This window comes from Papilio polytes, unplaced genomic scaffold, assembly GCF_000836215.1.
Source record: "Papilio polytes unplaced genomic scaffold, Ppol_1.0 DF821956.1, whole genome shotgun sequence".
Taxonomy (NCBI): Eukaryota; Metazoa; Arthropoda; class Insecta; order Lepidoptera; family Papilionidae; genus Papilio; species Papilio polytes.
In genome coordinates, this window is record NW_013527248.1 from 438,667 (window position 1) to 453,120 (window position 14,454).

At 36.2% G+C, this 14,454-nt stretch overlaps 1 protein-coding gene across 1 annotated transcript in view; it reads left to right on the top strand.

Annotated features, from left to right (window-relative positions):
* The window catches only part of LOC106107642 (serine protease snake-like), a 14,433-nt gene extending 6,100 nt beyond the window's left edge, over window positions 1–8,333 (top strand). Inside the window, exons 2-10 of the mRNA XM_013288587.1 lie at window positions 483–580; window positions 922–1,016; window positions 2,421–2,554; window positions 3,578–3,744; window positions 4,328–4,440; window positions 4,904–5,056; window positions 5,854–5,983; window positions 7,420–7,551; window positions 8,107–8,333. Coding sequence (XP_013144041.1) covers window positions 483–580; window positions 922–1,016; window positions 2,421–2,554; window positions 3,578–3,744; window positions 4,328–4,440; window positions 4,904–5,056; window positions 5,854–5,983; window positions 7,420–7,551; window positions 8,107–8,292 — 1,208 coding nt within the window. The 3' untranslated portion in view covers window positions 8,293–8,333. The remainder of the gene's footprint in view (window positions 1–482; window positions 581–921; window positions 1,017–2,420; window positions 2,555–3,577; window positions 3,745–4,327; window positions 4,441–4,903; window positions 5,057–5,853; window positions 5,984–7,419; window positions 7,552–8,106) is intronic.
* Window positions 8,334–14,454: the final 6,121 nt, after the last annotated feature.

A 14,454-nucleotide genomic window follows, 5' to 3' on the forward strand; every position in this document is an offset into this window, starting at 1 on the left:
AAAAAAAAAAAAAACGCTAACAAACATCCATCCATCCATCCACCCATCCATCTAAACTTTCGCATTTATAATATTAGTAATATTGCATAAATATTGCAGATATAAATATTGCAGAAATACCACGACCACACAGAAGACAGGCGTGAAATGGTAGCAATTCCGTGTTTCGTCTGATGAGTGTGGTGCCGGAGGCCTAATTTTAGTCCTTTTGTTTTTACCACCCTTTTCTTACAAGGAGAGGTTGGGAAGGGGAAGTGGATTTGACGTTGGAAATGCATAGGAAGGGGCAATATCCTCTTTATGTGTATCTCCTCCGTCGGATAAGGGTAGGCAACGCATCTGCGATCGCGGATGTCTATGGGCAGCGGTCGCTTTGCCATTTTGGCGGTTGCCGCTTGCTCGTTTGCCATCTTATGTTATAAAAAAACAGTTGTTTGATAGTTTAGTCAAAGATGTGCACGGTAATGTTACATGTTTTCCAGGTGACATTTGCTGGACGAATGGAGTTGAAGGAAAATGTATATTACGTAACAACTGCCCGTCTGTGTTAATTGATTTAAACAAGGGAATAACGCCAGAGGTGTGTACATTTACACGTTTTTTAATTGAAAACATAAAAAAAAATCTCTTTGAATTTGTACAATTCAAAAAAATTATAAAGTAACCATAGTAGACATTTCATTTTCACATAATCACTAGCGCTATCTATTGATAGATCCTCAAAACCACATGTCAATATTGTATTTAATTTAACTGCCAATAGATGTCACTAAATCATAATAACAAATGATGGAGCTTATTATTTATTATTTATTATTGTAAAATATTCTATAGTACCTTTCAAAGAAATTACCGGAGAAAAAATTATTTACTGACTTTGTTTTTTTCTTTAACTAGTTAATAAATAGTTTTATTCAACAGGTATGTTGGTACGGGGTAAAGGGTGCGGTTGTTTGTTGTGTAGAATCGTCGCCAACTGTCACATCACCCAGACCTCACGCACTCACTACAACCAGGTAGGTTTTAGTTGAATTAAACATTGACTATGACCAACAAATCTAAATTATTTTATTAAAACATTCGAATGGAAGACTTAGTGTCTGTTCCACAAAATTGTAAATTGTCTGATAACGAACGTGTAAAACATGTGATGGAAGTATCTGATTTTGTTCCATTATCTGAAAGTGACGTCATTTTTAAGTTATCTGGGCCTCTATTAGCCAGTGGTGGGACAGGACCTAAAAGTTTACATAAACCAATAGACAATAAATGACAATGTTGGAGAGGATGGGAAGGAAAGTGGATTTGACAGTGGAGGAGATGCATAGGTAAATATCCTCTTTATGTGCGTCTCCTCCTCCGTCGGATAAGGGTAGGCAACGCATCTGCGATCGCGGATGTCTATGAGCAGCGGTCGCTTCGCCATTTGGCGGATTCTGGTGGCCGCTTGCTCGCTAAAAAAAAGTGATTTATTGTCAACTAGCTATTGCCGGCGACTTCGTCCTGTTATATCCGTAACTAGTATGTAGAAATGTTTAGTCTATGTTTTAATATTAAGTCATAGCATTTATGTTTGTATAAGTAAGCTTACAATTTAGGATGCAGGGCAATCTGCCGCGACACTTCAAACTACGCGTGAGCGGGTCTCCGGATCCTCAGATCTACGGATCTTAATCTAGTGTCGTAATTCATTGTATTTTCAAATTCAAGTGTATTTTATAATTAACTAGCTGTTCCCGTGCGACTTCATCCGCATGAAATTATGAAAATTTTGCTTTATTGTTTACATTTGTCAATTTTTCAATTACAAATGTCAAAATGAAATGACATGATGACAACCTTGCTTCCTTGATGTTGGCAGCAACTTATAGTCTCTTTCAGACATTAGGGTTTTTATCCAAATTTTACCCCTTTACTTTAATGGCGTTAAAATGTATAGCCTAAAGCGTGACGCAATTGTAGGGCTTTTTATGAAAAAAAGAGTTATTCCAAAACATGCTGTAATTGCTGACATCTTAGGCAACAGACAAGTGTGTGTTTACGCTTTATTATAATAGTTTAGATAAATATTATTCCTTTTTAAAAAGACTTTCGCGAAATCCCTTCTAACAGTCCGCATGAAATTAAAAAACAGCCTATGGTGTGCCTGTTTAGTCTTGAAAGAATGTTTGTAGTAATGTCCAGTAGTGTCTAAGTTATTTCAATACATACTAAAATATAAATCTTTTTTATTCATAACATCAGTATAGATATATACTATCTTTTGCAGTCCACTTGCGTCCGCGTAAAATTAAACAAAGTAACCTATGTGTTCTTCCAGACTATTCTCTACATGTATGACAATCATCGGAGATCCGTTTAGTAGTTTAGGATAACTCGCATTTATAATATTAGTAAGCTTAGTAAGATCTTGTTTCTAGGACAAAAATTAGGAAGACACTAGTAATACCGACATATGACTACAAGATCGACGATCGATTCCTCAGCGATTCTGTTTGCGAGCCGATTGATTCTGCATTAACTTCACCTAAAACTGGACAGAAAGCTTGGGACAGTTAGTATAACATTAGCATAAGTGTGTTAGGAGAAATGAATTATTACAAAGAGAACTATTACGGGCATACTTTTGACTCAACTATAGCACAACTGTTTAGTCACAAATTGAGCGTATATGGAGGTGAACACTCGATTTTTAGTAGTGGTAAACAGTTGAATTGTGAAACAATCGACAATCGCACAGTTGTACGATAGTTTGGTCAAATGTGTGCGCTCTTTTATAAGGTACGCCGGTAGTAGACCTAGAAAGAGATGGATTGCGTGAAAGGTGATATCAAGAAGGTAGTGACAGATGTAACCTACGGGAGTAAGATAAGGGGAAGATGATGAGTTGGTATAACATCTTCTCTTTGCCTCTTTCTCTATGCCCTCTGCCGATCTCCAAATCCACCTTTGCTCAAAGACACTACAACTTTATCGCACCTTACTTATATAACCAAATTCTTAACCAGACGAATACTAATATAGCTAAACTTAATTCTTATAAATTTAAAAAATATCTGATACAGTGGCTGTTAACACTAAATTATGAACAAACAGAAAACCTCTTAGTAATACCAAAATAAAACAAGCATAAAAACTCTTTCACTCTCCACACACACACACACACACACACACACACACATATGTGTACATAAATTCCACATGCGTACATATATACGCACTCACTCACACTCAGATACCCAAACACATGTATTTGATCACATATGTACCTAGACTAAGAGAAGGCACTGCCTCCTGTAATACAGGTCCCCACCTAGCTCAGGAGGCAGAGCCCATTGATTGTGTTAAACTGATCTTATCCATAAAGTGTTTTTTATTTTTATTTTTTTTTCTTTACCCTACTCCGGGTTAATGTATTTCACCATCTCAATCTCTCTTTTTGATCATTTTACGCATCTCTTTCTAGGGCTACTTCTACCGGTGTACCATACTCATAACTAACGTGCGAAACAAGATATGAATTTAGTTATGATGGCTGATAGAAATGCCGACCTTAAGGGTGATGATTGGTTTCCAGAATGCATAGAATACCAGGAGAAGCTGGTCTATCCCTGCAAGAAGAGTAACACGCTATCCTGGGACATCGGCGGCGTGCGAATGGAGCGCGTCACCAGCTGCAACCATGATGCAGACCGTCTTATTATTGGTGGAATTAACGCCACCAGCGGGGAGTTCCCACATATGGTATGGTCTTTTCAGTCATTAACTTGCCCTTGTCCCTGAGGGTAGGTATAATCGCTCTTTACATTTCTATCAGCCGTCATATCTGAATTAACTCCCTTCAGTCTACCTTTCAGTCTTCTTTAAGTATACTAAAAGTTTACTCGATGTTTTTTCATATGGATTTTTATTGTCTTCTATAAACTTTTGATGTCTAGTTTTGTATATTCCTATGTGGTTTATGGTCTTCTCTTAGTCTACTGCAGATTTTTCTAGATTTATTTCTGTTTCTAAACGTGTTTTTATAATTACATTGTCAAAAGAATTAAGTAGCTACCTGATTTCGCTGAAATACGAAAGTAACTGTCTATAGACATAATGAAATGAGGTAAAGAAATAAAGGGAAGGAGATGTGGATTCATCAGGGGATAGGATGCTTAGGAAGGGGGAACATCTCTCTGTGAGTCCCATTAACGTCCGTTAAAGCCAACGCATCTAAAATCGCAGACGTCTTTAGGCAGCGGTTTCTTCGATTTTCTGGCGAATCCAGTCCCTACTAAGTCATAAATAAGTTATCTTTCATAACTTAGTTTAATGTATTCTACAGGCATTACTTGGATACAAAAAACACGAAGAAGATATCCAGTGGTCGTGCGGGGGTTCTATCATAAGTGAGCGATACATACTGACAGCGGCACATTGCACGTACAGCGTCGGCGTGTAAGTTACTTAACTATGACTTAAGTAACTTAACGCTAACTCAATTCTAACTTAACGTTAACTTAGTTCTAACTTAACACTAACTTAATTCTAACTTAACACTAACTTAATTCTAACTTAACACTGACTTAATTCTAACTTAACACTAACTTAATTCTAACTTAACATTAACTTAATTGTAACTTAAGAATAACTTAATTCTAACTGAACACTAGCTTAATTGTTACTGAACTAACTTAATTGTAACTTAACAGTGAACTTATTCTTTTGTTTTTCTGCTAAATTATTACTATATATGTTAAAAAAAACTTAAATTTAAAAAAAAAAACAGATATCTACCGAAAAATTAGTTACTTTGTGTTCATAATAAACTCAAAAACTACTTTAACCCAACATAAATAACTATATTTTTATTTTTATTATTGTTTTTTTGTCTACACATTAAAAAACCGCCAAATTCCAGTGGTCGTGTGAAATATGCCCTAGTTGGTGTACTAAGTAGGTCTGAGATAACGGAAGGCTCCCTGCGGTATGACCTGGAGATGCCTATCAGACATCCCTCCTACAAACCACCCTTGAAATATCACGATATAGCATTACTGAAGACTACCACTGAGTAAGTAATCTTATTAATATGTAATAAGACTTCTTAATTTAAGATTTATCATTTTTAACTTGAAATACGATATTTTTAACACTAAACACCACATTTCTAAATCAACACGACAATTTTCAAACAACAAATACGTTTTTAGCACCGAATACGACTTTTTTAACACCAAATTCGATATTTTTAACAACAAATACGTGGTTTTAACACTAAACGCCACATTTCTTAATCAACACGACAATTTTCAAACAAAAAATATAATTTTTAACACCAAGTACGACTTCTTTAATAAATTCGACATTTTTAACATCACAACTAAATCTTTTTTATTTATAACTACACAATCTTTCTCCCGCAACTCCGTCTGTGTGGAATTAAAAAAAATAAGTAGCCTATGTATTCTTCCAGACTATCCTCTACATCTATACCAAGTTTCAACAATATCCGTTCATCAGTTTAGTCTACAAATTTTAACAAACATCCATCCATCCATCCATTTCACATTTATAATATTAGTAAGAGGGTAAAGTTTTTCACAAGTATATATTTGAGTTTGTTTGTATATAAATTCCATTGTAATATTCGATTCGTAATTTTCCCCGGAGTAGTATATGTTACCTCGACACAAAACATCTACAGCGGACGTGAGGATAGGAATTCTTAAAAAAATTGACAATTCCGAGTTCGAATCCCACTCGTGATATCTTTTTTTTTATTTTCAAAAATTTTTTAAAAATTTTCAAATCGAAATTAAGTCAATAAGATTTTTTAAATTCATTTTGTAATATCAGTATTATATTTAGGATACAATTAAGCGCTAATGTAGTCCCGGCTTGTCTACACGTAGACGTTAGCGCGGACGACGCGCTCGCGCTGGCCTCAGGCTGGGGGTACACCAAGCACAGGGGCACAGTATCTGATGTCTTACAAAAGGTACGCTGGTACAATCGCGGAGAGACGCGGTGTTCAGTACAGAATTCTTGCTTGCAAAGACAAACGCCTCTTCTAAATAACCAATTAGGTTCCGCAAATGTTATTATAGTGTGTCTAAATAAGATAGATTAGTTTGATAAATGACGCATATGAAGTATCGAATTCAATTTGTATGAAGGCAAATGCCGTACTTAATAGACCGGTATCGTAGTGACGAAACAAACACACAAAACGAACAATTTTGAACTATCGATATCCGGTTAAAATAATTATCGAATTTAACTAAAATAATTTTCTTATTCACTAATCTAGAGGACAATTCTAGTATTGATTATAGTGTAGAGAATTTAGCGATGACAGAAATAATAGCGAAATCCAATTCGATTACGTACGGCTGTAGTAATAAACATTTATTTACTCATATTATTTGTTTATGGTCATTATTAATTTGAGAAAACAGTGTTTTTTATTTATTTCATAAGTTATAACTATAAATCTATCGATTCCAACTTCTATAAGATTAAAAATCGAAAATCGATAAGATTCATGACTGATTTTACACAACCCATCCCTATTAAATTTGAAAAGAATTGTCAAACCAATCTAAATTATTTAGACACACTATAAAGTGCAATTATCCGTGTAATGACCGACTTTAGTACACAGCCAGTGGTAGTGCCCGATTTAACATCTTAGCACTGCAGGGCCGGCTCGCCCCCAGTAATACCACGACCACACAGAAGACAGGCGTGAAGTGGAATCAATTCCGTGTTTCGTCTGATGAGTGTGTTGCCGGAGGCCCAATTTAAGTCCCTTTCTCTTTACCGCCCTTTTCTTATAAGGAGAGGATGGGAAGGGGAAGTGGATTTGACGGAGGAGGAGATACACAGGAAGGGGAAATACCTCTTTATGTGCATCTCCTCCTTTGTCGTATAAGGGTAGGCAACGCATCTTCAATTGCGGATGTCTATGGGCAGTGGTCGCTTTGCCATTTTGGCGGATTCACGTGGCCGCTTGCTCGTTTGCCACCTTTTGTTATAAAAAAAAATATTAAAAGCGTACTATGTGTACTAATCGTACCAATTGTATTGAAAAACACTGCTTATTTTTTCTATTTTTTAATACGAAAAGAGGTTTGTCCTACGAGTTTGTTAATAATTTTTATTTGTAACAATCTACAGCCTTAACTGAAACGATTTTGTTGAATAAGATGTCATTAGATTCTTCTCTCAGAGTGTCATAGAGTATATCAACACAAAACTTCTAGAGTGGACGTGAGATATAAAAATCTAAAAAAATAGTGAAAAAAAAAAATTCAAATTCCATTTTCTCTTAATTTTTTTATGTTTTCGAGTATTTTTCTTTATTCTAGCTATTTTTAAGTTAGATTACTAATAAGTTTTTACGAAGGATGTTGATGACTAAATTCCCTGCAGGTAAAACTAGAGAAGTTCTCAGAGCAGGAATGTTTACAAAGGTATCCAGGCAACAGATATTTGAGACATGGGTTTGACCCTGACACTCAGATCTGCTATGGTGATCACGACGAATCCAAGGATACTTGTCAGGTATGTAAGACATTTATATAATAGTAGCTTTCGCTCGACTCCATTCGCGTGAGATTAAAAAAAATAAAACTGAGTATCCTATGTGTTCTTCCAGACTATCCTCTACATCTATGCCAAATTTCATCGAAATCCGTTCAGCCGTTTAGGCTACAAACTCTAACAAACATCCATCTAAACTTTAGCATTTATAATATTTCTACATATCTATACTATTATAATAAAGCGTAAACACACACTTTTTTGTTGCCTAAGTTGCCAATTACAGCATATTTTCAAATAACTCTTTTTTAATAAAAAGCTCTACACTTACGTCACGCTTTAGGCTATACATTTTCACGCTAATAAACATAGGGGGTAAATATTTTGGATAAAAACCATAATGTGGGAAAGGGACCATAAGTTGCTGCCAACATCAAGGATGCAAGATTGCTAAGTTTTGTCATGTCATTTTGACAATTGACACTTTGACAAATGTGAACAATAAAATAATTTTATGCCGAAGAAATCGCACGGGAACAGCTAGTTTCTTTTAATATATATTTTTTTATGATATAGGGTGACAGCGGCGGTCCTCTACAACTGAAAAATCAGAAGATCAAATGTATGTACACTGTAGTTGGGGTGACTTCATTTGGCTCGGGATGTGGGTTGATTGGCCAGCCAGGAGTCTACGTTAAGGTGACAGCTTACGTTCCTTGGATTGAATCCATCGTGTGGCCAAATGACACATCGAGTACTTAAGTTATTGCCTGTATAAAGAAATAAAGATTTTATCAACAAAATATGCGTTTTAATTATTATTTTTAATAAGCTTTCTCCGTCATCGTGGTATTAACAGTGGTAGTGCCCGCTTTAACATGTTAGCACTGCAGGCACGCTCCCAGCAATACCACGACCACACAACACAGGCGGGAAATGGAACCAATGCCGTGTTTCGTCTGATGAGTATGGTGCCGGAGGCCTAATTTAAGTCCCTTTCTCTTTACCACCCTTTTCTTACGAGATGATGGAAAGGGGAAGTGGATTTGACGATGGAGAAGATGCATAGGAAGAGGAAATGTCCTCTTTATATGCGTCTCCTCCTCCGTCGGATAAGGGTAGGCGACGCATCTGCAATTGCAGATTTCTATGGGCAGCGGTCGCTTCGCCATTTTGGCGGATTCAGGTGGCCGCTTGCTCGATTGCCATCTTATGTTATAAAAAAAAAATTAAAAAAAGTTATCCATACTATCTACACGTATGACAATCATCGAGATCCGTTTAGTTTAGGCTAACTCTAACGAACATCTAAACGTATTTATAATATTTAGGATCTGTCCCACCACTGGCTGATAGAAGCTCAGATAGCAGATAGCTCAGATAGGTAACAAAATCCGATATTTCCATCACATTTTACATGTTGGATTGTTATCAATTTACAGTTTGGTGGGACTGGCCCTAAGTAAGATTAGTTAAGATAAATCATATAATGTCATATATATCATACTGTTACGAGCGTGAGGGATAGAGTCATAACGCCTTGGAAATTTCTGCGTTAATTTATTCGCGACTTACAATAACAGGGATTCACTGCACTCACAAATCGTCCGTTAAGACTATACGATGCACGCAAACACTGAATCACTAACTCAGCGCACTTTACAGAACACCACTGTCACTATTCGCTAGCACTTTCATTCCGCGGTCACTTAGTCTTCTTCGTAATTTCGTAATTCGCTCAGGACTTCTTCTTCACAGTTCACTTTCCACCGTCTAACTCCCCGAGTCACGACTGATTCCCCTTATATACCCCCAATTTCGATCTTCTTTTCGTTATTCATTTGTCATTTTATTCCAGAACTTTCTAGATAGGATTACATAAATTTCATAATGAAACATTCTCGACGCCGTTGCGAATGTTCGAGACATCTTTTCGCAAACGTCATTTTCGCTGCTCGCGGCGATCGAACATTCTGGTAACAGCTCGATTATTCCTCGAATATGATTTTCGCTACTCATCAATAGATGACGTCGCGACAATACTAATATTATAAATGTGAAAGTTTAGATGGATGGATGTTTGTTAGAGTTTGTAGCCTAAACTGCTGAACGGATTTCGATGAAATTTGGTATAAATGTAGAGGATGGTTGCAACGGTTCAACATATCTTATGGAAATTTTGCACAGATATAAAACAAAGTCTGGAGTATACATGGGATAAGGTTCATCCCTGAGAAATGTCCGGTTCACGAGGGATACGTACCGATATTTATGTAGTTCGTATGTTTTCTAATACCACGCTGACGAAGTCGCGGGCAACAGCTAGTATCTTATTAATTAAAGTTTGAATTGAAAAACACGACATGTTACATTGTTTATAACATTTGAAATAGAGTTAAGTTACATGGCATAGATTGTGTTCACTTCAATAAAATCCGAGGATACCGAGCGCTTGGAATTCTGAAACAATTGAGTGACTTATTTTTTTAATTTCACAAGCGGAGCGTTGATGGCTCAGTGGTTTAAGCATTTAACTAGTAATCTACAGGTCTTGGGTTCGAATTCTGTACCAATGTGATTTTCGATTTTTCGAATTTCATATGTACATAGTTTACCTGACGTTCTTACGGTGAAGGAAAACATCGCACATATCAGCGAAGAAATTCAAAGATATGTGTGAAGTCAACCCGCAGTGCAGCGTGGTTTGACTATGTCCTAGTCACCACCTTATTAGGGTAGGGGCAGCCCCTCGGTGGGGACGTAAAGTGAGCTGGTGATGATGAATTAATTTTACCCAACTCGAAGTGACCGCTGCTCAAACATCCACAATTGCAGATGCGTTGCCTACCCTTAATTGACGGAGACGCACATAAAGATATTTCCCCTTCCTATGCATCTCCACCGTAAAATCCGTTTTCCCTTCCCACCCTTTTAAGAAAAGGTGAAAGGGAAAGTGTCTAAAATAATGCCTGTGGCACCACGCTCATCAGACTGTACGTATTGCTTCCACTTGTGCCTCGTGTAGTCGTGGTATTGCACAGAGCGAAGCGAGCGAAGGCCAAACTTTAATCCATTTTCCTTCCACCCTTTTTCTCATAAGAATAGGATGGAAAGGGAACGTGGATTTGACGGTGGAGGATACGCATAGGAAGAGGAAGTATCCTTTTTATGTGCGTCTTCTCCTCACTCGAGGGTAGGCAACGCATCTGTAGTTGCGGATGTCTATGGGCAGCAATAGCTTTGCCATTTTGGCGGTTTTAGGAGGCCGCTTGCTCGTTTGCCACCTTATTGTAAAAAAAAGCCCTACAGTGCGAGCATAAAGCGGACTCTAACACATGTTATTGTTTTGTTTTAATTCTCTCACCTGCTTCGGCACCAAACAACAGCAGTCTCCTCCACAGTTGGGTCCGCAAGCCTCTTGTGTGCATACTATTTCTTGATCATCTGCACATCAAAAACAAACATAATACCTACGTTTTTTTTTTTATCATAAGGTTGGCAAACGAGCAAGCGGCAACCTGAATCCACCGAAATGGAAAGCGACCGCTGCCCACAAACATCCGCAATAGCAGATGCGTTGCCTACCCTTAACTGACGGTGGAGACCACGCACATAAAGAGGACATTTCCCCTTCCTATGCGTCTCCTCCACCGTTAAATCCACTTTTCCTTACCATCCTTTCCACTTAAGAAAGGGGTGGAAAGGGAAAGGGACTAAAATTAGGCCTCCTACTAGCTTATGCCCGCGACTCCGTCCGCGTGGAATTGAAAAAAACAAAAATGAATTGCCTATGTGTTATTCCCGACTATCTTCTACAAATGCCAAATTTCATGGAAATCCGTTCAGCCGTTTTGGCTACAAACTCTAACAAACATCCATCTAGACTTTCACATTTATAATGTTAGTAAGAAGTAAGATTATTTACAATTTAAACCAGAGATAAATCAAGCGAAACATTTTAAAGTGAAAATATGAATTCAACAAACCAAGTGGAAATCTTCTGGAAGTGTGCGCCTCGGCTAAATATGCTACATGAACAAGAAATTAATTTTGATTTAATTATTAAATAAAATATGTTTTTATTCGGTACAAAATACGACATTTTCGGATAATTATATAAATACCTGTTAACGCAAACATTATAACAAATGTCTTTAACATCTTGTTTATTTTTTACGCGCGGAATGTGACAGCTGTTTCAAAATGGCCGACGTTTTACGGATAAATAAACGTATTTTATAGGAGAGATTACCTTTATGAAATTCAATTAAGTATTCTACTGTAACGAATGAAAAATATAGAAATAGAAAACTAAATGTAATAGTTATTTCGCGGTTTATTTTTTTGATTTGATAAGCAATTTGTTATATTACCTATACAAATATTATAAAGAGAACATAATTGTATTTTTATATGTATTGAATATCTCAAAAACTACTGGGCCGATTTTAAAATTTTTTTTCACCGTTAGAAAGGTAATTTATCTGTGAGTAAGATAGGCTATTTTATGTCGACAAAATCGAGAGCAACAGCTAGTGTTATATAATCTGCATATGACTTATTCTACATTGATGCGTTTGGTTGTTGCTTGCGGACACAGGCTACTTTTTTAATACGTACATCTCCGACAGACATTTGAGAAAAAGCATAGTGAACAGATTTTTTTACTGGTACTTTCGTTAAAAGGTATATCAGTCAAGTCTAGTGCCATCTTGTGTCTTTGTATTGACATGTAGAACATTTTACAACAATTATAATAAGCTCCATCTTTTGTTATAAATTAGAAACATTTGAACACATTAGTCAACGACATCTGTTGAGTTATTATCGAATGAATGTGACTACAAAGGTAGAGACCGAAGAAAGTATGGATTGTGTGAAAGAGGATATGCTTAAAGAAAAGAGTGGATTCAGATATGGCTGATAGAGATGTATGGAGCAGCAAATACGGTGCCGACTCTCTGTAAAGTATAAGGGCAAGTTGATGATGAATTAACGACATCTATTGGCAATTAAATTAACTAATTATTGTTACAGTTTTAGGATGTAACAACAGATGGCGTTGGTGGAATTTACGAAACATTCTGGCCTACATAAAATTATTCTTGAATCTCTTTCGAGTTGAACTAATTTTCAAAGTAGTAAAACTCATGTCTGTTAGGAAACGTAATTCATTTTATGAAACCAATAACTAAAGAAAGGTTAAAAGTAGGGTAACTGGCCATTAACAGTTTAAAGTTTTTTGTCTGTTATATTTTATGATTAAAAAAGTTATTTTTTTAAATTAAATGCGAGATGTAAATAATTATTTATTGATCGTATAAAATGCTTTCCTTTAAATAATGTAATACATATATTTGATCAATTTATTGCTCATCGAAATCGAATTTGAACCTTCCATCATCCAGGATGCTGTTCCACCAATCCAGATCTTCAGGAGTATAAGCTTTGAAACCTTCAACATCTAGGACATGGCTGGGCATCTGAAAACAAAAAAGATATTAAATAAACTAACGCACATCTGTTTATAGTTTGTCTAAATAAGATTAGTTTGACAATTCATTTCATATTTAGTAGGGATGGGTTGTGTAAAATCAGTCATGAATCTTATCGATTTTCGATTTTTATTCTTATAGAAGTTGGAAACGATAGATTCATAGTTATAACTTATGAATTAAATAAAAATACTGTTTTCTCAAATTAATAATAATCATAACAAATAATGAGAGTAAATAAATGTTTATTACTACTACAGCCGTACGTAATCGAATTGGATTTCGCTAGTATTTCTGTCATCGCTAAATTCTCTACACTATAATCAATACTAGAATTGTCCTCTAAATTAGTTAATAAGAAAATAATAATTTTAGTTAAGTTCGATAATTATTTAAACCGAATATCGATAGTTCATAATTGTTCGCTGCGTGTTTTGTCACTACGATACCTGTCTAAGTACGGCATTTACCTTCATACAAATTGAATTCGATACTTCATGTGTCATTTATCAAACTAATCTATCTTATTTAGACAAACTATAGTCTCGCTTTGATTCCTATGAGCTTGTATGGAGGTACACTACTCGTTAGTTGTGCAACTAAACAGTTGAATCGCGAAACAATCGACAATCACACTACAGCTGTGCGATAGTTTAGTAGGTGTGTCTTAGTTGTACGAACACTTATACGACTCTATACTATCTCTACTTTGAATGGCCTTCGATTTAAAATAAACTAGCTGTTGCTACTTCGTCCACGTAATATTAAGATCAAAAAGTAGCTTATAATATGCCCGTCTATGTCAGCTACCCTTCAGTGAAAGTGCGATCGAAATCGGTCCACCCGTTACAAACACGGCTTGCTGACAGACAGACAGACAAGTAAATTTTAAATGCAATATTCGTTCGTTCGTTCGTTCGTAATCTGGAAATTTCTTTTGATATTACAAACAGACACTCCAATTTTTTATATGTATAGAAGATGTATAATACCTCGATAGCGTCCGATCGTTTCTTTCTTAAATAATTGAAACAGCATGTCCTGAATCTTCTTGTGCCGCAAGATGGCGCGCATTCGGAACCACATGAGTTACAGGACAGTCCGGCAACGAACATATTACCTGTAATAAAATAGTTAATTTTACTAAAATAGACCAGGACCCCTAAAAATTACCCCCTCACGAAGACTTGTTAGGGAGGACACTAGGACCCATTGACAAGGGCCCACAGGACATTAGTAGACGGTAGTATTTTACAGCAATAAAGTTAAGGATTTACTTCAAATAAATGTAGAACCAAGGCTTAACTGAAATTGATCGAGTTTTATGAGTAAAACCTGATAATCTCTGGTTTGGGTTTCAAAGGACTTTTCTATTGTCCGTAAAAGACATTCAAAACCATGGCTACCATACTCTTAAATGTAACGGAAC